Source organism: Bubalus kerabau, chromosome 22, assembly GCF_029407905.1.
Source record: "Bubalus kerabau isolate K-KA32 ecotype Philippines breed swamp buffalo chromosome 22, PCC_UOA_SB_1v2, whole genome shotgun sequence".
Lineage (NCBI taxonomy): Eukaryota > Metazoa > Chordata > Mammalia > Artiodactyla > Bovidae > Bubalus > Bubalus kerabau.
The window spans coordinates 25,839,621-25,864,161 of NC_073645.1; the positions used below are offsets into that span (position 1 = coordinate 25,839,621).

Sequence of the window (24,541 nt, forward strand, 5' to 3'; positions counted from 1 at the left end):
GAGCAAACTATTTTGGCTTCAAAACCACGGGGGAAAGTAAGGACAGGTCAGGAAATAAATGACCACAGCCTAAGCTGTGGTCCTCTTCCTCTCTCCCCCACCGTTTTTTTTTTTTTTTTTGAAAGAAAAAAGCCCACTGGAATTGTCTAAACTGCAATGCAATCTCTTGCTCATTTAAAAGATCTCATTTTCTAATCATGTGCTTTGAGACATTTAATACTATTTCAATTATGCAGAAGAAATAATATAATTCCTTTATTTGAAAAATGATACTGAGCCTCAGAGATCAGTTAAATCTACGGCTGGAATGGGGATTCTTTTTAAATGGTGTTGCTCCTTCTCTTCATACAGCTGTAGCTGTACACAGATGGAAAAACATTTGGTCAGAAAGCAGCAAATTAGTGTTTTTCAGGACAGAATTCAGCTCCCGCATCTCCATTTGTCGAGATTTTATTTCTTCTTTGCGCTGACATTTTTGCAGACCCAGTTCATGCCGTCCTTTGAGGGAAATGGGTAGATAGGCAGTGTTAGTTTTAAGTAAGGCACCACACACTCCAGCCCTCGAGGGGAAAGAGAGAGGATCCTGGGTCCTCCCTCCCCAGCCACGGGCTCAATGGCACTTGCCTGCCCCAGGGGCCCACCTGGGTGACCAGGGACAGTGACCTCCTAGGGAGGAGTGGGGAGGCCTCTGAGAGGTTGAAGGGAGACGGGAGGGGGAGTGTCAAGAGCCTGAACTTGAGATGGGTCCTCAGGAACTCTCTCTGAAAAAATAAACACATCTGCCTGGATCCCAGGCCTGACTGAGGAGCTATCAGGACAGATTCCAGCCATTTTTGGCTTTTTCTAAAAGCTGACCTTTGCTAGGGCATTAAATTCAATAATCAGCCACCCTTCTGGTGCCCCGGTGTGTTTACAGTGTGACAGTGTACACTTGGGCTAAATTAAATTTCTTTTTGGAAAAACAAACCGACTGCAGTGCGCTTTACTAGACACACACTGGGGCAATGTGTATTCATTTCTCTCTGTGCAGCACCAGGGAAGGTTTAAAGGGGCCTGGCCCGGTTCTTGCAGCTTTAAGCAGTACCAAGCAGAGGGACTGGGGAGAAGGTTCCCTTAAAGGCACAGTAACCTTGAACGTGTCCTCTCTTAGAAGGCTGGAGGAGGACAGAGGTAAAATCCACACAATGTCTACGTACAGCCACCTGGTAGGTGGCGTATCTTGTGGATCCCAGGCCCACCAGAGATGACCTCTTTTTCAACCCCCTTAGGAGCCATCCCTGAAAGCTCACTCTTTACCCAGAGTCTGTGTGACCCCAAGAGTTGCGCGGAATTCTCAGAAGCCCAGAATAAAACCGAAGGAGGCTCCTGCAAGGCACCCCCCCCATTTTCCCCTGCTTCTGTCACACACAGACGTCTCAGGGCATACATGACATTCACAGCCCTGCATTTCCTGTGACCAGGGAGCTAGTCGTTGAACCTGAACAGCTGAGACAGCTTAAAGTAATAAATATCAGCTGACACCCTTGGCCATTCTGAGCATTAATCCCATAAACAATACATCACGGCAAAACAACCAGCAGGCATCCTATCTCCTGGCTAATCTGACCATAACCTGAATTTACAGTGATTAAAACTCCGCCAGTTGCCATCAGAGCACTTGGTTGGGAGAAGCAGAATATCTGATGGCTGTCCCAGAGCAGACCTTAGAGGAGGCTGGCCATGGCCCACTGCACAAAACCTCACAACGGTGGACAGCACCTGGCAGCAGCAGGGACCGGGGTAGGGGGGATGGCGAGGTGAGAGAGGGTGGACTCCGATTACAACTGGGTCAGCGGCTTACTCTGAAAAGCTGAGGCCAATTTTAAGACCATTTTTATGAAAAGGACTAATTTAAAGAGAAGGATGTTTAATTTTAGGAGCTAATTGGTTTCCAGGAAAAAAAAAGATCACCTGCCAGGAGACAAAAAAGATTTTACAAATAAAAGAGAGATGAATAAGATAACCATCTTCTCTTTGCCTTCGAAGGTGAATAGCTCAGCACTTACGTGGCACTTTCCATCTGTAGGAACCCGCACAAACACCATCAAAGGTGCGTACCTCAATATTTCCTGATCTATAGAGACTTGCACTATTTTATCAAATCATCTTAGAGAAATCAAGAGCAGTGTTCCCACTGAATACTGTCTTCCCTCTTGTTTTACGGCTGATTACAGAGGGGGCTGGGCTTCTTTTATTGTATGTAACTCAACATGAATGCCCTCAAAGAGATAGGAAAAATATTTACTCAGCTGCAGGAACCCAAGGCAGAACGTGGAGGGTGAGGGGCAGCTTTCTACTAGGTATCTGTTATGGAGGCAGAGGGGATTTGAATGGGGAGCCCTGCTGAGGGGCAGTGTCCTCCAGATGTGTGTGAGAGCCCCAGTCCTGCCAGCAGAGGGCGCTCAGAGGTCGGGCCCCACCAGCTGACCTGCTGGCGGGCGGGGCGGGGCGGGGGCACGTTCCATAGCTGCTGCCTGCAACCTGGAGTGTGGGAAGCTGGGAAGACTTAACTCCGCTCTGGTTCAGGAAGGCTGCTCTGTCTAAAGTGTTTGGAGGCTGGGGGTTTGTGCCTTTCCTGTTACTGCCCAGAGGAGGACCTGAACTGGAGCTGGGAGGTGTCAGGGAGGCAACAGTCAACAAGGATATTACCTCGAAGGTGCCCACTGGCAAGGAAAGATTCCTGAGGGGAGGGTCCATGCCAGACTGGCTTGGGGTGGTGTTTACAGAACTTCGCATGATGGCTGGCCTGCCTGCCTGCTAAGTCACTTCAGTCCTGTCTGACTCTTTGCGACTCTATGGACCATAGCCTGTCAGGCTCCTCTGTCCATGGGATTCTCCAGGCAAGAATACTGGAATGGGTTGCCATGGTCCTCCTCCAGGGGATCTTCCCAACCCAGCAGCAGACACTTAATTGATCTCTTTTAATCCTTGTAACAACCCTCTGAAGTAGGTACTTAGGGATGAGGAAATGGTGGCACAGAAGAATGCGTGGCAGAGGCGGGCTGTGAACCCAGGCAATCTAGTTCCAGTGCCCGCGCGAGTGCACCACTGACCATTTCTCAATGACTGAGAGCAAGTGCCGGGGGAAGAGCTCTGCCTCAGGCTTAGGGAGAAGCTGCGCTTACCCTCAAGTTGGCAGAGGGAGCAACTGCAGTTTTTTTTCATATGACTTTCAGCTGAACACAGGGGCATGAGAAGGAACAGCCCCAGACAAGCACCCGGCGTGGCTCTGCTGCAGCTCTGAAGGTGCCAGAAGCTGTTTCTGGCCACTCACCTCTCAAGATTCCTAGGTTGCCAGGTACTGATACTTGTGGAATCCTACATTTTTATATCACAGCACGATCCCAGCATATTAACTCTCTGCAAGCCTGCCATCTCCAGCGGAATCTCTCTCTTTAGAGACAACATCATTGCAAGAGGAGGAACCTTAAATCAGCAGCCACATCACTTGGGCCTTAATTTAGCAAGGCTTTGATTTTCTTTCAAACAGATGACTGAGAAAAAGGTGATAGTTTACCTGAAGCAGGTTACTGCTCTGCTTCCAAAGAAGGAAATGAACTCGTAGGTTTGTTTAGGGGCTGAACCTTTACTGTCAACTGGTTTGACCAAATTTCTGCAAACTGGATCTTCCTCACAGGGCTGACAATCTTATAGTGTAGTCCTCCCTTTCTTCCTCCACTGCACCTCCCCCCGACCAACCTTGCTGAAACTGAATTTGAATTGATTGGCTTCAACTCAATACTAGAGACTAAGGAGAGACGCTGAACCTCAAATACTGAGCTTTCTCTGGCCTCTTGCAGAGGAAATAACTTCTACCATGTCATGGGATTATTCCCTACTAACCACTGGGAAAAATGGAAGGTGGCCCCTAACCACATGGGTGGAAACCTACTTGATCACAGATCTCTCCATTTCGGGATTAAAGGCATGATGCCCTTTCTATGGGAAGAGTGCACCCTCATACTCTGATCTCTCTGCAATGCATCCGTCACTGCTCAGTGGTAGGAAGGAAGGGAGCAGTGGCAGCCATGGTTGGGTGGGTCTGGTTGTTTAATGCCACGAGGACTACACCGTCACATTAGTAATTGCTCAGGCCCGTGCTGAGCAATGCAGCCTATTCCTTTGTGCCACTGGGCCCCCAGGGTCAAGGAGCAGCTGGAGGCAGCATACATAAAATACTGCTTGCTGTTAATACTTTTTCTGGTGACAAAAGGCACTGCCCCAGAGAGGTAGCAAAATTGCATGACCCAAGCTTGCTTTCCTCGTCTACAGAGAGGGTTGAAAATTTAAAAATAAACCTGAGGTCTGACTTGCAGATAAGCAGTTCCATACACCCTGGGAGTCAAAAATAACTGAACCAGGCCTAGAAAGAAGTTGTAAATGTTATTTTTTTTTAAAAAATATTGAAATTCTGTTGGCATATTAAAAAAAAAGTTTCCCTCGGATCAAGGAAAAAGAAACAAAAACAAGAACCTGGGCTAGTTTAGAGTTCATCTGTGAGGCACTCCGAAGGACAGCTCACACGGCAGGACTCAGATGGCTAGAGGCCCTTGCTAGAGGCCCTTTCTGTGAAGGAGAGAGCTCTGTGAGCCGGATTACGGCTCCTGCTCGGAGAAGGAAGACAGGGCATGCGGGAGCGATGTGAAAAGAAGGTATGGATGTGAGGTGGGGGCGTGGAGAGCGATACCCAGGAGAACCTTCTGCCAGCTTGAAGCTACTGGTGTAGGCCGATCTCTGTTATGACTAAGGTTAGAGCCCAGGTTGAAACTGCTGATCTCTGCTTTGAAAGGAAATTCTAAAGCAGTGTAATTTTAATTAAACACACACACACACAATGTTCTGGGGAGGCAATGTCTTCAAACACCTGAAACTACCACCGCCAGGGAGAGCTGTGGTTTGGGATTCACATTCAGGTCTGCAGGTGGAAGAGGGACTGATTTCTCTACACCTTTCTCTGACTCTCAGCCAGATCCTTTGTTCACTGTTTTCCAGACACCCAGGGAAAAGCAGAGAAGAGTCCCAGGGTTAGGTGTTGTTTACGAGAAGCCCTGGCAACCCTGGATGCAGACGGAGGCTGCCCCGTGTTTGCAAGGGGTTCTGCTGGAGGGGGCCGTGGCTTTTCCCTCCTGGACACAGTTCAGTCTCCCTTTGCCCTGCCTTCATGTGCTTGACATAACTGGGTCTCTCTGACCACTCCTCTGGATTATGGGGTTCTCTCCCTGGCAGAGTTTCCAAGACTGATGCTCTCCTTCAGCTTTTAGTGCCCCTTACCTGCCTCTGCTCTCAACAGCTTCCCCTGAAAACCTGCTTTAATTACCTGATGGGCTGCCTCCTCATCAACATCAGTCAGGCAAACAAAGACCGGTTCCCAACTCTCTAGAAACCTGCAAAAGCCAATTTCCATATCCAGAGCCAGGGACTGCCTGTCCTCCTTATAACGACTGCACGTATTTGCCATCAGAATATCAGGTAAAACAAGAACCCGAAATCCACCTCAGGAATCACTAACTTCCACAATCTCGAATCATGTATTTAAGCTGCTTGGCTAAGGAGAAGTGAGTTCCCTGCCCGAGTAGTCTCCTCACCTAGCAGATCTGTTCCCCCGACTCACCCACTCCAGGGTTATTTATCAGCACAGGACAGGTTTCGCAAATGCATTTGATCAGGCATACACATAAACACAATGTAAAAAGACACTTGTTTTTAATTATCTGGAACAGCAACGGAAATTCCAGGTTTGTTTTTTTTTTGACTTCTGTATATTTTCCTTCAGGGTCATTAGGGCTGTGGTCCCATTTGCTCAACCCCTATCACGACTGAGCATTTTGGTAGCTCTCCCCATTGCTGACCAGCTTTCATGGGGGCCATGGGTGGGGAGGGAAGAATGAGAAGATGAGATAGGAAGTTAAGGAATTTTAAGTAACTTTTTCACAGAATCTCTGTCTGAAAGTAAAGTCTTTCATTTTTAGGAATACTTAAAGCCTTAATTAGTACGAGTCATTAAAAGGCCTGCTCTTGAACTAAGCAATGCAGGGAAAAGAATTCTACATAACTCTTTTTCAAATGAAAAACAAGAAATTGGCTGAGTGGGCAAGAGCTTAGGTCAAAGGTATTACCTAAGAGGGACATGGTCAATCAGTGCCTCACAGTGAATGTTGTTTCCACAGAAAACTCCACGACCTTTCTCCAGTCCCCAAAGGTTGCCATTAAAGGACAATAGACAGCAGATTCCCTTCTTAATTAACATTTTTATTAAATAACCCATTTCAAATAATGGTTAAATTCTCTAAATTTATATCATTCTATTAACCATAATCTAATCTCATTAACCTTGAAATCCCAGTCTTAACTACCCAATTCTATACACCATGGTACTATCTACTAAACTAATTAAGTGACCTTCAAACTATTTCTCCTCCATATCAGATCATTATTTTTCTAGCTCATGGTTCTTTGCTGGATCTCTCATGATCTCTCACTTCCTGTGAACCTAGTTGCTGAAGGTCCCTGATCTGGGAAGAATTTTCTAACAAAATCAAACCATACAGGACTGTCTGACTTGATTCCTGCCTGCCCCCACCCTCTGTCCAGTAGCTCAGGCCTCTTTCCCAGCCTGAAGATCCTGTGGCTTAAAGGGAACTCCCTTTCTATGGCAGATCGACAGTTGGGAGCAGGAAGTCCATTCTCATCTCTGCCTAGCCAGGGTGGGAGGGGTGTAGGCTGGGAAGACAATGACCACTGCGTCCTCCCACCTCCTCTGAGGAAGCCCCCTTGACCTGAATACAGATCCTCTAAAGACTGATTCAAGGGGACCCTAGTTCCTCCTTTTCATATCCCTAAGGCTGGCTGAAGAAACAAGAGCCTCACTGCTAGTTCCAGCTTTGCTTTTTCTTCCTTTTGACACTCTGGCCAAGGAAGAAAAGATCACACAGCTGTCAGTTCCCACTTTCTTAGGAGTATGCATACAAAATGTATTTCTTTTCTTAAGCTCCACCTTTAGAGTCCCCAAACTCAAGATCCTCTACTTTCTATATTTGGGCTCTAAACAATTTTAGAGAGGCATAGTCCTCTTGCTGAAGTGGTCTGTATAAACACAAGAAAGCTGTTTCTTTTCCTGGGCCTTTACCCTCACCAAAATAACCCTAGGCCCAATGAGCACCATCTTATGCACAATTGAGAGAAATACTTTAGGTAAAACTTGATTTTTGTTTAAAAGTAAAAAGCTAACTAAAATGATCAGAATTTACCTATGCAAAAACATCCTGGGTTGTAACAGACTTGTTGGACCAACTTGTAAATTAAGCTGAAAAATACCCAGTTAATTCAAAACCTGATCGACACATACAACCATATATGTGACTGTAATTTTATAGGGGAGACCTAAGAAGAATAAAACTATTAATGATTGTTTCATTGCTGAGTGGGATTAGAGGAAATGAAAGAACTTTTTAGTTTTTAATTTTATGTAGTACTTTGACGGAGAAGGCAATGGCACCCCACTCCAGTACTCTTGCCTGGAAAATCCCACGGACAGAGAAGCCTGGTGGGCTGCAGTCCATGGTGTCGCTAAAAGTCGGACACGACTGAGCGACTTCACTTTCACTTTTCACTCTCATGCATTGGAGAAGGAAATGGCAACTCGTTCCAGTGTTCTTGCCTAGAGAATCCCAGGGATGGGGGAGCCTCGTGGGCTGCTGTTTATGGGGTCGCACAGAGTCAGACACAACTGAAGCGACTTAGCAGCAGCAGCAGTACTTTGATATGATTAACAATGAGAATATATTGCTGTACATATTTATTTTTGAACACACTGTGGGGCTTGTGGGATCTTAGTTCCCTGATCAGGGATCGAACCTGGGCCCCCTATACAGAGTCCTAACCACTGGACCGCCAGGTAATTCCCAAGAATATATTGCTTTATAACCACAATCTAGTAAAGAAGAAAGGAAATAGATGAGACTTAACACTTGCCGCCTCCCCAAACCTAAATCTCACAGAGACTCACAGAGCTCCAGCTTCCCTTTTGGGGACATAGCTGAAACCACCTGTGGCTACATCACACACACACACACACACACACACACACACACATACACACACCCCAAGAGCTTCTGAGAGCAGGTATGGAAGGGTTTGGAGCAGGGGCGCTTGTCTTGTGCTAACTGGTCTGCCGTCAGATCCAGCGGCAAAGCACAGAGGGGCCCTGGCAGTTTGTGTAACACAAAGGGAAAAAAACAGGCAGCGCACAGATGGAACAAGTGAGATAACTCTAGGAAGTGATTATTTGCTGGAGATAAAAGCAATTACATTTGTCAAATATCTGCAGGGAAAGGGAAGAAGCGTGTTAGGAGGGAAATGGAAAGAGGCTGCCGGACAACGATGGAGGACCAAACCCAACACACCAAACCATAGAAAAGCAAACTGGCCACACCACCAGAGACACGTGCCCTCCGGCAATGAGGGGAGACGCCGCCCCTCTCGGCGCTGTCCCCTCACGGCGCCCTGGGGTGGTCCTGTCCCGCTCTCACAGCGCTGTATCACCACCCTGGCAGGTATACCAGATGTTGAAAATGAGGCGTATGGGGCATGCTGGGGGCTTCAGAATCAAGAAGTGGTCCTAGAGGGCTGACTCTAAGGGTTGACTGGCTTGAGGTTGCTTGGCAGGATGCATCAGAGCTGCAATTGTTGATCATTCTTTGAGGATACTGCCTCTCTGGTGTCTGGGTTACCATCGTGTTCTGTCCCAAGTTAATATCAAATGAAGGGGAGCCTGCTCTTCCGGTACACAGTTCCTCGGTATAAAGCGTAAGGCTTTTAGGCGGCAGAAGCCTCCCTGTGGGACACCAACACAAAGTAGCAGGAAATAGACACCAACCCTGAGGGTAGTGGAGACAGCCAACAGAAAAAAACGAAACACTTCTAGGATAAGTAGTGTGTGGTTGATGGCTCTGTTACCTTGACAGTGCCAGGTAACAGAGCACTGGTATTAGCATCCATAATAGCAGAGTCAACTCAAAACCCTCAGCCCAGTCATCAGAAAATCCTAGAGTTGGGAAAGCAGTTTTGAAATCTTCTGTTCAGAACTCCTCCCCAATGGGGCAGCTTGTTGCTTGTGTGGGGTGGTTTATCTCTGGCTTTCCTGGACCAGTTAATGATATCAGATTGGTTGCTAAGTAGAAAAGAATCAGACGCCTCCAGGCCCTCCACATCCTGGAATGGTTCATCTGCCCATCAAAGGCTATTTGTTTCATATCTTTTTCTATCTAGATCCGTGCAACCAATGAGACAGGCTACCTTGGTTGCCAGGTGACCGAGCCCTCCGGTAACCTCACCTGAACGCCCTCTCCCGTGAGAGCTGAGCAAGACTGGATCTGCCAGAATCGGTCGCGGATGGTGTGCAGGTTCAGTCCTTCTGCAATTTCAGAGGCAGGGGCTGCTGTGAGCAGATCCTGCTTATTAGCAAAGATGAGCACGGGCACGCAACTTAGCTTTTCTTCCTCCAGTAATTCAGCTAGTTCCTGGATCATTTGGGGAATAGATGGGGAAGGGGGGGACGAAATCTATGATATTTAACCATGCACTTCTAATTGAAACTAAATAAAAGTTAAGCTGATCAACTAGTAACTTTCAAGGGCAGTGGTTCTCAAACTTGAGCGTGTGGAAGAATCCCCTGGCAGATTTCTGGGCCCACCCCAAAGATGGTGACTTTGGAAAGTCTAAGCCAGGGCCTAGGAATCTGCATGTACTCCTACTAATAAAGTAGTTCTGTTATAGGGGGATTCATAAATCATACTTAGAGAAACTCAAGGGAGAACAAAAGTTGTGGTTAGACATTTAAAACTTACCCAAGGTTATTATATGCAAATAACTTTCAATGCATATATATACACATATACATATGTATATATGTACAGATACATATATATTTTTTAAAAACTTTAATAAAAATGACAGTTGCTTTAGAGACTATAATTCTGGTTCATCAATCTCTATCTCCAAAACATGCATGCGTGTGCATTACATTTCCTCAAACCCACATCCTAAAGTAACTGTGTTAGTCTATCTGACAAGGTCTCTGAGTTTTAGGTGATTGTTTGGGATCTAAACTGTATGTTAATTCTGTCTGCAACAAGTCCAGGAGAAGGTATATACTTACCTAAAAGCCAGGACCCACCCCTTCCTCCCTCGATCCACACTTTGGCCACTTAAAACACTGGAGCTGTCAGAGAGAACTGGATGGTTTGACGGGCAGATCCCTGTCTGACACCTTTCAGCCCCAAGTTCATGTGTAGCGCTGGTTCACATGAGTGATGGTCCAGAAATCATCGAGGTATGGAAGGGAGAAGGGCTGTCTCCAGGCGAGTTCTCAAACTAATTTCCAGGGAAAAGGAACATGAACGTGGGGACTGCTACCTTTGGAAGGCCGTGTGTGGTAGTTTAGGTCACTGGCCAAGGGCTGTACTAAAATGTAAAAACATAAGCACGCTTCCCCAGAGACCTCCATGCTATTGCTCACTTAGTAGTCAGCCTGGGTAAAATGGTCTATATCCACTGCATCTCTATGTAAAATTGCATTTGCTAACTGTATCATGTAATCACGCTGACATGCACCCTGCCCTGGAAGCAATATTCAAAGTATACCTATCTCTTGGCTTGGGAAGAAGAGCAGCTTAGTCACGGCTTGCATATTTCTTCCCATACCTTCTAATTTGTCCAAGTTACCCTTGGATCAATTAAGTTGGTATTGAAAAAAAATGCACACAGAAATAGTAGGTGAACTGTCCTTTGGGTTCACTTCTCTGTGGCCTGGGAAGAAACCTGGAGAGCTTTTGGGCATGGTGGTAAGTTCCATTTGCTTATATCCTGTTTATTTAATTTGATTAAAACTAAAATAAACGAAAAATTGTTTAAAGAATTCTCAACTAATTTCTTTTTAGGCAAGTGGTATTTTGCCTGCTTGCCAGAATGACTGTCTTGTCTAAACTGCAGAGGTTAAACAAAAAATACTTTTCCTCATTCTTATACATTTACAAAGTTGATTAATGAATACCCAGTTGTTTGGGAAATATCTCAACAGAACAATTATTTACCTGACCTGTCTCTTCAAATCTTTTTCTGTCTGCGCTGTCAATTACATATATCTGTAAAGTGAAAGAAGAAGGTTATTTCAATGAGCAGATATGGAAAAAGACAGGGCAGTTTCCAGTGAAGGAGCAGATGATTCCTCATCGGCAGAGTTCATGTTAGCACAGCATACAGAAACTGAGCTGGTCACTCGTGTCAACAACGGACACAAAATAAACTGATTAATTCATTAAGATGCCCAGAAGATACCTCCGGCAAAGCTCCCAAGTAAGAAGGTGAGCCAAGCAGGATAAAAATAGCTGCATTTAATGGGAATTCACTAAGCATTCTTTATCCTAGATTTACGTTATTAATCCTCATTATCACTCCATGAGACAGATTTCATTTTTTTTAATATCTATTTTAATTCATTTGTCTATGCCAGGTCTACTTGTATTGTGAAATGCGGGATCTTTAGTTGCAACATGCAAACTCTTAGTTGCAGTGTTTGGGATCTAGTTCCTTGACTAGGGAATGAACCTGAGGCCCCTGCATTGGGAGCATGGAGTCTTAATTACTCAGCCAACCAGGGACGTCCCTAGATTTCATTTTTATCCCATTTTATACATAAATAAACATAAGCCCAAAGAAGTTAAGTAACTTGGCCCAAGTCACATCTAGTACATGACAAAAAGGAGATTCAAACTCAGGCATACGTGACAGTAAAGTACCCAGTTTTTAAAAAAATTATTTATTTGGCTGTGCACATCTTAGTTGTGGAATTTTTAGTTGCAGCATGCAGCAGTGGGACCTAGCTCCCTGACCAGGGATCAAACCCCAGGCCCCTTGCATTGGGAGCATGGAGTCTTTGCGACTGGACCACCAGGGAAGTCCCCTCAGTTGTTCTTAAACACTCTGCTGTTCTGTGTCCCAAAACGGAAGGGACGGTGCTTGGAGGCATTTACAAATCCTGTAGTGCTTGAACGTCATCCTTCGGGAAGTACCATTTTGATTATGAACTGTTAGCTGTCTTCAGGTTCCAGTGATGTCCCTCCCATTCCCACCTTCAGAGGCTGGGAGGTTAAGATCAAATACTGGAAACAGCAGGTGTAGAGGCTTTGCCAGAGTAAGAGAAGTTTTGAGATTTACCGTAAATTACAAATCCCAAGCTTTCTCTCTCATCACTGTATTTTATTTATTGCATAAATAACATCGATATAACAATAAGGGAAATTAGGTAAGACCAAAAAAGAAAGAAAAATCACCTATAGTTACAGAACCCAAGAACATTCATTATTTTAATTTCCTATGAAAGTTCTCTTCTAATTCTTCTTCATATGGAAATTTAAGAAGAAAATTAGGTAGATAATTTTGTAGTCCTTTTTAAAATCAGTGTATTAAATGTTCTCCCAGTTGCTAATCTTAAAAATTATCAAAATTAGGAAGTTAGAATTGTTATTTAACGGCATAAGGGAAACATCCTTTTAAAATAACATATTCATTTAAAAACACAATGAAAAACAATCTTCAGCTCCCACCTTTAGGAGGCTTATAATTCTGTGCTACTCTGAAAACTTGCACTCTCTTGAAAGAAAAAAAAATTAAAATTCCTTTGCTTAAGTTATTGTTGTTTAGTCTCTAAGTCGTGCCCGACTCTTTGCAACCCCATGGACTGTAGCCTGCCGGGCTGCACTGCATTTAGAGTCGCTAGTGTTAAACATTATACCAGGGACCAGGTTCAGCCTTTTCTCTGAAGACTACCCCATGTTTCCAGTTGTGTTTCCTTCATGGAGAATCACAGGAAGAGGAAGGATGGATGTGTTTGGTCTCAGTACTTATTTGTAGTCTTATTATTGTTATTGTTAATATTACTCTGACTCAATGTCATTGCATACCACAGACATACAAAATTTGATACTGTGTGATAACTCACTTTGCAGAACATGCCGGTAGCTTATTTTTCCACTGGTGTGTCTCATATTTTCAAAGTAGCACACACAGTATAAACACAGATGGAGAAAGAAGGAATGCAATGGGTGAACCTCAATACAAAAGATCTGATGAGAACTTCTTGGGAGTCTAGAGTGGATTAAAATGATATTCACTCAGGCAAGGGAAGAAGATGATGCCTAGGAGGGAGATCTGGGCTCAGATTACAAAGCAGGAAAACATGTGTTTGGGAGCAAACGGTGTGAGTAAGATGGTAACAGTAGAAGAGGCTGAGAATACAACTAAAGATACAGGTAATGGGAATTCACTGGTGGTCTAGTGGTTAGGATCCAAGGCTTTCACTGCCTGGGCCTAGGTTCAATATCTGGTCAGGGAACTGAATCTCACAAGATGTGTGGCGAGGCCAAAAAAAAAAAAAAAAAAGATACAGTTAAGAAATCAGTGTTTGGAGCATCCTTGGTGGTCCAGTATCTAAGACTACACTTCCAAAGCAGGGGGTCGCGGTTCGATCCCTGGTCAGAGAACTAGATCCCACATGTTGCAACTAAGAGTTCGCATGCCAAAACTAAGACCTGATGCAGTTAAATAAATGCTGCTGCTAAGTCGCTTCAGTTGTGCCCGACTCTGTGCGACCCCATAGACGGCAGCCCACCAGGCTCCCCCATCCCTGGGATTCTCCAGGCAAGAACACTGGAGTGGGGTGCCATTGCCTTCTCCAAGTCAAATAAATAAATAAACTTAAAAAAAAAAAATCAATGTTTGATAAGATTAAAAACAGATAGATGGGAGAGAATAAACAGAAACTGAAAGAGAGTTTTAACAGTAGACAAAGAAAGATGACCAGTCAAATACCAAAGAATTCAGAGGCTTAAAGTCAATAAGAAGGAAGTTTTAACTTTTAATTACTTGCTAAATTACTTGTTGGGCTTCCCTGATAGCTCAGTTGGTAAAGAATCCACCTGAAATGCAAGAGAACCCAGTTCAATTCCTGGGTTGGGAAGATTCCCTGGAGAAGGGAAAGGCTACCCATTCCAGTATTCTGGCCGGGAGAACTCCATGGACTGTATAGTTCATGGGGTTGCAAAGAGTCAGAAATGACTGAGCGACTTTCACTTTCAAATTACTTGCTATTTATGGCTTTGACATGAAATTTCACAAAAACATTTTCATTAAAAGATTCAAAAGGAGGATTTTCCTAAGCTGTACATAAATTCTCCCTATCATTTAGCATTTTTCTCACATAACTTTTATGAAATTTGAAAACTACCATACCATAATTCCAGGAGGAAGGCTATAAAACACTGCCCCATTTATTAAAAGGGCCAAGTGAAAAAGTCATAAGCACAAGCCAGTCTCTAGTGATCCCACAAATCTGTTTTTCTGTGGTGGCACATGCTTCTCCTGGTAACCCCCTCCCCAGCGCCGCCCAGTTTCTTCATGCAAGTGTGTTTCTGGGCAATAGCTAAGGATAAGTGTTAGCTGTTCAGTCGTGTCCGACGCTTTGCGACCCTGTCGACAGAGGCTTCTTTGTCCCTGGGATTCTCCAGGCAAGAATACTGGAGTGGGTTGCCATTCCCTTTTCAGGGGATCTTCTCTGACCCAGGGATTGAATCCAGGTCTCCTGCACTTCAGGGAGATTCTTTACCTTCTGAGCCATCAGGGAAGCTCCCTGCTATGGTTAAGAAGAGCCTCTTTTTCTTCCTTTCTTTTTCTCATTAATAACATAGGTGTTAAAAAAAATAACATAGGTGTTAAGCTAGTCATGCAATATATATATTTAAATTTAATCCAAAAACAAATAATCAAAAAACACTCAGTATCAGAGAAAGTTAAATACAGTGCTTTTAACTGATCTTATAAAACACTATGGATCTTCAAAAATTGTCATAAACCTACTCTAAAACTTATAATCCATGGCACTCAGAATGAGAATGATGCTTTAAACAAAGCCAATTCACATCTTCATTGGCAACAACTTTGACATTTCTATTTGGTTGAGGGAAGATCACCTAGAGGAAAAGATTTTCTTCTGGATGGAAGTTCAGCCAACTCTGCATTATCTGGAGACTGATTATCCAGCATGTGCATGGAGGGCTCTGTGTTTCTCCTCTTGGTTCTGGGCCTCCTCCCTCCTGCTGCCACCTTTTGGCCAATTTATTGCTCCTAAGTATTCTTCCACCAGAGGGGTAGGCGGAGACAAGAAGAGACGACACTAAAAAGTGTGGCTTTTTTATTGATAGCCTGAGCAAAAGTCTAAAAGGAGGCTGAACCTGACTGACAAGGAAGTTTTCTGGATAATCTGCGGCTTTCAGTTATATGTGCTCTAGGAGTGCTGATGCTCAAAGTGTGAGCGCTGATATGATGGAGATAATACAAGAGACGGTTGTGGAGCTCCATCTCACCTGATGTCATTTGGATATGGAAATGATGACAAATTTTATAAACTACGTTGTGCTTAAACATAAGACTAATAATGATAAAGTAAATGGAGTTTGGTAGTAATATTAACATATACCTTGAAAAAAAGTGATGTGCTTTTAACCTATCAAAAGGCTGTTATTTCCTGGCATGAGAGAAAGGGAAGGCATCCTATACCCTCCCTTCTGTCATACCTCAGGGTTAATTTCTTAGTCACTTCCCCCAAATTAATAAAGCTGAAGTCAGATGTTCTCAGTGTCATCATTCCTGAGAATAACTCTGTACTTTTAGGAGCTGCTCTGATTCTTTCAAACCTCTAGAGAAACATACAATGTTCGAAAGTGAGAGTTGGCACTCTTTCTGTAAGGGGTCAGGTAGTAAATATTTTCGGCTTTGTGGCCCATACAACCTTTTTCAACTATTGAACTTTGCTGTTGCAGTGCAAAAGCAACCATAAAAAGTATGTAAAAAAAAAAAATGGACATGGCTGTGTTCTAAGAACTTTATTTATGGGCACTGAAATTTGAATTTCATATCATTTTCAAGTGTCATAAAATCTTATTCTTCTCTTGATTTTTTTTCCCAATAATTTAAAATGTGAAAACCATTCTTAGCTCACGAGCTATACAATAACAAGAGGCAGGCTGGATCACTTTGTCGACACCCGCTCTAAAGCAAGAATCTATTATGGCACTCTAGAAAGAATTGAAAAGAGTTAACCAGGCAACGAAATGTGTCAAGCCTCAACCCTGCTCTTCTAGGCAGCGTGGAGTCTAGGATAATAGGTCTTTTCAACCAACAGTGGAAGACTATTAAATACAGACAAACAACCAATATAACCCATCACCACTGCCACTCCAAGCTGCTACAAATCGAGCAGACAGGCTAAGAGTCACAGGGCCTTAGAATCTAACCCTGGGGACTCAGCTGCTCCTCAAGACTTGTTTAATCTCAAACAACACTGGAAAATAACAAAAGGTTTGACTCTGAATCCAAAATATTGTTGGATACAGTGCAGTATAGCTGGAGAAAGCTCCTGTAGGGTTATTCTGAACTGATTTTATGATAATTCCCAGATGCTCTCTCAGCTAATGGGGAGTGCAGAATCCAGGGTCATATCACAACTCCCTTGTAGTCCATCCTCAACGTGTTAGAATAATTTAAAGTTACCCTGACCTAGAAGTTTCTGAGACCTTTTCATGGAGCCTTACAGACATTAACGTCCTTATATACAGCTCTTATTTGGACATTTCTTTCAAAGTACCTAATGGAGCAGGTGAACAGATAGAACTGTGATTTCTCTCAATCACCTGCTGTTCCCGTACTCTTGACTCAAAAAAGCAAAAGAGAATCTATAGCTTTTTCTTCCCTCCAGTTTTGTTGTGATATTATTGGCACAGAGCACTCTTTAAGGTGTATGGTATAATGATTTGACTTGAATCTATAGCTTTTTTTTTACTAGCCTTATATCCTGCAAACTTGCTACAATCACTTAGTAGTTCCAGGAGTTTCCTTGTTGATTTTTGGGATTTGAAAGACTGAATGTTTAGTTTTTCTAACATGTAGTTTCGTATCACAATTTAAAGACTGATTTCTACATTTCAGGTATTTGTAAGTGAAATAATATGATGGCTTGTATTTGCTTTAAAATACTTAAAAAAATAAAGTGGTGGTAGGGGAGATGAAACAAGATTGTCAAAAGAGAAATTAAGGAAGCTGAATGATGGGGTTTCATTACATTACTTTTTGACCTCTACATATATTTGAAAATTTCTAAAATGATATTTCAAAGCCAGATACATTATTTGAGATTACAGAAGAAGTCTCCTTCTGTATTAAAGGGAAAATTTTTCTTTTCTCCCCAACATTTCTCTTCTGTTTTCCTAGAAGGTATATAATACATTTTGGTAGAATAGTTGGCTGAATAGATGGATAAATGGATGGATGGATATGTCTCATCTTCTTATCCATTTAAATCTTCAACTTGGCACCAGGAATATACTGGAACTTACCTTCACCACAGGCCAGAAATATGATGAGCCTTTGTGATGCCCATCTCAGTACCTCAACTGTGTCTACTGATTTGATGATAGTTCAATTTTATATTTTGGTATTATTTCCCATTTAAGAATTGTGATAAATAAATGAATTTACCATTTCTCATAAACCCTCTGTGAAGCAGATGCTCCATCCAGTTCACAGAATTAATAAGCCCCTGGACCTGACCACAATGATACAGAACCACAGAACCTGAGAGCTGAAAGGGAATTTAGAAGTTATAGACCTTCACATTCTACCTAATGTTGGAATCCATTTATAATGATGATCCATTTCATTTATTTGGTACTTTTCTAAACATTGGGGATACAACAGTTGGGGGAAAAAAAAGGCAAAGTTCCTGTCTTCATGGAGCTTACATTCCAGTGGGGGAGAAAGGTAATATATAAAGATGTGCCTGAGGTGAGGGACTATACCACAAGAAAATCTAAGGAAAAAGAATTCTACCATTGGAAACAGTGATGACAAAGGCCAGGAGGTGGGAGCATGCCTGTATTCTAGGAATGGCAAGGAGGCCAGTGTGGCTGGTGCCGGGTCAGAGGGGAAGAGAAGCCAGCAGCTGGGGGGCTTCGTGGGCCACTGCAAGAACTTTGGCTTCTACTCTGAGCTGGGAAGCATATGTTTTGATAGGATCACTACAGCTATGGTGTTGAGGAGAGACTTCGGGGAGGCAAGGCAGAACTTAAGAAACTGGTTAGAATGAAACTGCAGCAACCATTGCACGCTAGCAGTAGGGGTGGAGAGAAGTGGGCAGGTTCCAGAAACGTTCTGAAGGTAGAACTGACAGGTTTGGCTGACAGAGCAGAGGCGGGGAGTGAGAGGAGAAGGGGCCCAGGATAAGTCCAATGTTTGGGGATGAATGGGACTGCCATTCACTGAGAAGACTGGAGGAGAAGCAGGTTTGGGAACGGGTGGATGAAGATAGGAATTTGGCTTTCAACACACTGAGATTGAAGGGACTTACTAGTCACCAGTGTGCAGATGTCAAATAGTTAGCTGGCTGTATATGAAACTGAGTTGAGGGTTGGAGAGAACAGTTTGGGACTCACCAGCACGTAGGTGGTGATTCACAACTTGGAAGTGGATGAGGTCACCTAAGCTGAGACTTGGAGAAGAAAAGCACAGGCCTGAACTTGGGCGCTCCAACATTTGGAGGTTGGGAGATAAGGAGAAGACAGTGATGGGGATCGAGGAGGGGTAGCAGTGGGTGTCAGAGGATGAGATGGCTGCACGGCATCATCAATGAAATGGACGTGAACTTGGGCAAACTCCAGGAGGTGGTGAGGGACAGGGAGGCCTGGTGTGCTGCAGTCCATGGGGTCGAAAAGAGTCAGACACGACTGGGCAGCTGAACAACAACAAGAAGCCAGTGAGACGAGAAAAACCAAGACAAAATGGAATTCTGGAAGCCAAGGAAAGACAGCGCTTCAAGAAGAGCATTCCAGCTCTGTTCCATGGGCTGACAGTTCAAGTGAGATAAGTAATGAAACCTGAACGTGGGCCTCGGCACTAAGGATTCTCAGTGAGCCTGAATGGAGGGTTCCGATGCCTGCAGGGAGAGGAAGTGAAGACAGAGAGCACAGAAAACTCTTTCAAGGAGCTTGTTATAAAGAGAGGCTGAGGAATGGGACACTGTCTAGAGGGGGGATGTACAGGACGACGAGTTCTTTGTTTTAAACAAGAGCATCTACAGGATGTGTGCACGCTGATAGGAGTGAGCCGGTAGAAAGAGACCTGTTAGGAAGTAGTCTTACAGAGGGAAGCTGTCTGAGATGCAAGGCGAGTTCTATTGGCTCTGAAGATATCAATGTGTTTTGCAGCTTATTGTCCCTCATCATAATTAAATTCAAGCTTTCAGTCAAAGGTTAATGGAAATATTATGCAACATTTTTTCCTACCCAAGCTCACGAGAGGCCCTGGTTTTAGGGTATGACCATGAGAGTGAGTGGCTGAGGTGGGGTGGGTGACAAGCTCACTGGAGGGGAGCTGAAGGAGCTGAGACTGAAGTATCGGATAACTCATACATAGACAGTGAAATTTCCAAGAATCCTAAAACAGTAGTTCTAGAGAACTTGGCAGTGAGCGGGGAGCTCGACTCAGCCTCTGCCTGCGTGAATGCTGCCTGAGCTGGGAATCCCAGTGCGTGAGCAGCTTCTTCTACTTCTGGACAGTCATAATTATAGGAAATTTTGTCCTTATTCTGTGTTAAACCCTAACAATCCCCAAAGGGCTCCTTGACCGGTCCTCTAGAACTAGTCACAATGAAACTAACTGGAAACAGTTCTAAGCACTTTCTCTTCCAGGAAGGACATCTTCAGGTCTTTCAACCATTTCTCATACATCCTGGTTTCTAGGACCTTCACTATCTTGATTGCTCTCTTTGGGATATACCATGACTTACTGATTTTCTTGGAGTGACAGAGTCAGTGGCTCACTCTTCTGACTTTTCTGTTGTTCCAATCACTATGGTAATTAGTAAATACTTTATTTGCCAGGGTGGGTGTGGGCACAACACTGTTACTGAGCGACAGCAAAATAACTTACACAAAGCTCCACAATCTGTCTGCTATAAATTCATTGTGACAGAGAGCAATGTTGTGGCGATGGAATTATTGACAGGATAGATCATTACAGGGTAAATGTTAGTAAGACAGGGCAGAAGAGATTATGAACTGATGAATCTGAAGGAGTACTTACAAGAATATCAGTGTTTTCAAAATAATTCCTCCAGTATGGTCTGATTTTCCTCTGTCCGCCAATGTCCCAGACATTCAGTTTAAAACCTTGTGATTGTACACTTTTGATGTTAAAACCCTGAAACAAAAACACCAAGTTTTTTCAAAACGGAGGGGATATAGGTATACCTATGGTTGATTCATGTTGCGGTTTGACAGAAAACAACAAAATTCTGTAAAGCAATTATCCTTCAGTTACAAAAAACATACCAAGTTTTACTAGACTTCGAGATCACATTTCTGACAAAGGTACATTTACCAGCTATGTTATTTATTAATTCTGAGATACTCTGCAGGATAAGAAACAGATATTGAAAAAAGTTTGCTCTGATAGGGAATAAAAATGTATTTACACATGTTCCCATCACTCGGGGCGGAGTCGGTGCTCATGACATCATGCTGAGTGCACACACACGCATGCCACTACTGAGAATGAGAATTACTCAGATAATCAACCCAAACCACCTCCAATCCCCATCAGTCCTCAAGATGGTAACACTTAACAGGATATTACATGTAACTAACAAACAAAGCCGAATCTGCAGACTCAACAGAACAGAACTAATGCGAAATTTAAAGAGTCAAGAGCTACAGTCTGGAAGACTGGATTCTTCAAAAGCAACTCAAAATGAAAGAAATTTCCCTCATATGAACTGATCAGGAAAAGGAAGGAGCTGAACTCAGGACACGAAGGGGGAGGCTGGTTTGTAACTGGAGTAGTTACAAACTCCTCGTGCGGGTGGTGATGAAAACAAACAAAATGAACATATGAAACTGTTCTTTAATAGGTATCTCTGATGAACTTGAAAGGATTCATTTTCAGGACAGTGACGCCAGGTGGAACTTTGGAGCAGGTGAACCAATCAGGGGCAGACAGAATGGTGAGCTGGCAGTTGGGGTGCAGAGAAACAAACTAACAAGAACTTTGGGGTTTGAAGAGAAGGCATTTTATAAGCAAGAATAAAAAAAGAAAAAGAAAAAAAATCTTCTGGCAAGAACGACATAATGAAATCAGGATTTGAAAAACCCGATCAACAGCTTGCTCCCATAGAAGTGACATTTCATCCAAAAGAGCTGGAGTTAGGTGGGTCTGGATATGCCGCCACAAACATTTGCCTCTCCTGGCAGCTTGCCAGCACCGAAGGACAAGGCACAGGCAAGGGTAGGGGAACATAGCCACCCAGTTTCCAGCAAGGATAGTCAGTCACTGGAGGACAACTGGGGATGATGCTGACTACATCGCCTTGAAAATGCCAATGACTGAGTAAATTAGAAGCTTTAGAACTCTTAAGGGAAGTGGTTTATGCTTATTGTAAAAGGTAGCTTCATTCTGACTCATTTTCAAAACCACTTTTATGCATTTAAAAATCCCACACTTAACTACGTTATTAAATGTCAGACCCAGTAACAGTGAATCCTTTCTGGAATGAGGGAATAAATAAGAGTAGATCCTGGAATTTGACCATATGTTAACTGCCTTAAAAGTCTGTAAGTCACCAAACCTAACAAATCTACTTGAAATTATTCTAAGGAAATAATAATGAATGGGTGCAAACATTTAGAGACACGTACTGTATTAGTACTGACATACAGAACAACGTAGAAAGATGTTATTATGAAGTGAAACAGATGATACAAAATAGTATACTCTTTTACTAATAGTAAAATAGTATGAGCCATTTTTCACTTTTTATTTTCAACATACCCACCATATATGGGGAAAGAAAAAGCCTAAAAGCATATAGTTTCAAATGTTAACAGTGGTATGTCTGACTGGGCATTATAGGTGATATCTAGTTTCTTGATTTTACATATTTACATATTTTAAATTTACTACCATGAGCATCTATTATTTTTTCTAATATAAAACAAAAACACATCATAGGTGTGTTTTAGAAGACTAAATACAAAAATACATTTGTTCTAAATACAAAACCTTGGCGTAATATAGTAACAGATCAAATAGAACCTGAAAATTAGAACTGGAACTTGGGGTCCATAACTAGGACTTCATGTTCCTGCTCTCAGCGTTGACCTCCTCATTTCAGTGGTGCTCTTGAGAGAGACAGCCTCTCTCATACTTAAAAAAAATAAAAAACTTAGTTCTTCTTTTTCTGGCAGAAATCCTGACACACTAATAGGTGTTTTCAGCTTGTCTAGGCTAGACTACTGTAATTTGCTCCTCCTCAGGCTATACATTAAATTTGTTCAGAAGCTGTAAAATTGCTCATTTGGTAGCAGCTGAAATGACTTTTCTGTAAAGAGCTGCGAATCAGTAAGACTCGCTGGCCATCGAGTATACACACCAGCACAGCCATTCAAACATGACATCGAGCTCATCGCAGGACAGTGACAGAAAACGCTAAGCAACTCTGGTTTTGCTAAAACCTCTTGTTCAAACACTTCAAAGACTAAGAGGGATGTTATTAGTTAGGAAGCCCAAAGGCCTGGCCAAAGGTCAAGTGTTCTTAGGATTCCTTGTAGGAAAGGAGACCTAAAGAAGCCTACTAGGATTCTTCCAGGCAGGACTTGTCTGCAACATCCATGCTGGGAGTACCACCAGCCTTGGCTTTTGCTTGCTTAGCCTTAGGAAAGAGGAGGGTTGATGAGACTGGATTTTAAAATATGGGCAGGGACTTCCCTGGTGGTCCACTGGCTAAGATTCTGTGCTCCCAATGCAGAGGGCCTGGGTTTGTTCCCTGATCAGGGAACTAGATCCCACATAGTGCAACTAAGAACCAGAGCAGCTAAATAAATAATAAAAATAAAATAAGAAGTAAGCTTAAGAAAAGAAAACTACAGGCCAATATCACTGATGAACATAGATGCAAAAATCCTTAACAAAATTCTAGCAATCAGAATCCAACAACACATTAAAAAGATCATACACCATGACCAAGTGGGCTTTATCCCAGGGATGCAAGGATTCTTCAGTATCCGCAAATCAATCAATGTAATACACCACATTAACAAAATGAAAAATAAAAACCAAAAAAAAAAAAAGAAAAAGAAAAAGAAAAACCATATGATTATCTCAATAGATGCAGAGAAAGCCTTTGACAAAATTCAACATCCATTTATGATAAAAACTCTCCAGAAAGCAGGAATAGAAGGAACATACCTCAACATAATAAAAGCTATATATGACAAACCCACAGCAAACATTATCCTCAATGGTGAAAAATTGAAAGCATTTCCTCTAAAGTCAGGAACAAGACAAGGGTGCCCACTTTCACCATTACTATTCAACATAGTTTTGGAAGTTTTGGCCACAGCAATCAGAGCAGAAAAAGAAATAAAAGGAATCCAAATTGGAAAAGAAGAAGTAAAACTCTCACTGTTTGCAGATGACATGATCCTTTACATAGAAAACCCTAAAGACTCCACCAGAAAATTACTAGAACTAATCAATGATTATAGTAAAGTTGCAGGATATAAAATCAACACACAGAAATCCCTTGCATTCCTAGGCACTAACAATGAGAAAACAGAAAGAGAAATTAAGGAAACAATTCCATTCACCATTGCAATGGAAAGAATAAAATACTTAGGAATATATCTACCTAAAGAAACTAAAGACCTATATATAGAAAACTATAAAACACTGGTGAAAGAAATCAAAGAGGACACTAATAGATGGAGAAATATACCATATTCATGGATCGGAAGAATCAATATAGTGAAAATGAGTATACTACCCAAAGCAATCTATAGATTCAATGCAATCCCTATCAAGCTACCAAAGGTATTCTTCACAGAGCTAGAACAAATAATTTCACAATTTGTATGGAAATACAAAAAAACCTCGAATAGCCAAAGCGATCTTGAGAAAGAAGAATGGAACTGGAGGAATCAACCTACCTGACTTCAGGCTCTACTACAAAGCCACAGTCATCAAGACAGTATGGTACTGGCACAAAGACAGAAATATAGATCAATGGAACAAAATAGAAAGCCCAGAGATAAATCCACGCACTTATGGACACCTTATCTTTGACAAAGGAGGCAAGAATATACAATGGATTAAAAACAATCTCTTTAACAAGTGGTGCTGGGAAAACTGGTCAACCACTTGTAAAAGAATGAAACTATAGCACTTTCTAACACCATACACAAAAATAAACTCAAAATGGATTAAAGATCTAAACGTAAGACCAGAAACTATAAAACTCCTAGAAGGAGAACATAGTTTTGCAAAACACTCTCCGACATCCATCACAGCAGGATCCTCTATGACCCACCTCCCAGAATATTGGAAATAAAAGCAAAAATAAACA

General features: G+C 42.7%; 1 protein-coding gene and 1 long non-coding RNA gene across 5 annotated transcripts in view; one reads left to right on the forward strand and one right to left on the reverse strand.

The window, feature by feature from the left end:
- Positions 1-228: 228 nt before the first annotated feature.
- Positions 229-24,541, reverse strand: part of ARL3 (ADP ribosylation factor like GTPase 3) — a 32,224-nt gene continuing 7,911 nt past the window's right edge. The window contains exons 3-6 of one of the 2 annotated variants that reach the window (XM_055559949.1): positions 20,227-20,343; positions 11,130-11,180; positions 9,372-9,557; positions 229-498 (exon numbers count right to left, since the gene is read on the reverse strand). In XM_055559949.1, coding sequence (XP_055415924.1) covers positions 451-498; positions 9,372-9,557; positions 11,130-11,180; positions 20,227-20,343 — 402 coding nt within the window. In that variant the 3' untranslated portion in view covers positions 229-450. Of the gene's footprint in view, positions 499-8,613; positions 8,873-9,371; positions 9,558-11,129; positions 11,181-20,226; positions 20,344-24,541 lie in introns of those variants that run through there. The other variant, XM_055559948.1, reaches the window with a different exon arrangement.
- LOC129636511 (uncharacterized) lies at positions 992-9,442 on the forward strand. 3 transcript variants are annotated; one of them, XR_008706972.1, is made up of 4 exons: positions 992-1,796; positions 2,026-2,089; positions 3,216-3,337; positions 5,032-5,166. It is a non-coding gene; the product is annotated as an uncharacterized LOC129636511 (long non-coding RNA). The 3 variants fall into 3 exon arrangements; XR_008706971.1 differs by lacking the exons at positions 992-1,796; positions 2,026-2,089; positions 5,032-5,166 and adding exons at positions 2,559-2,695; positions 8,366-8,591; positions 9,307-9,442; XR_008706970.1 differs by lacking the exons at positions 992-1,796; positions 2,026-2,089 and adding an exon at positions 2,559-2,695.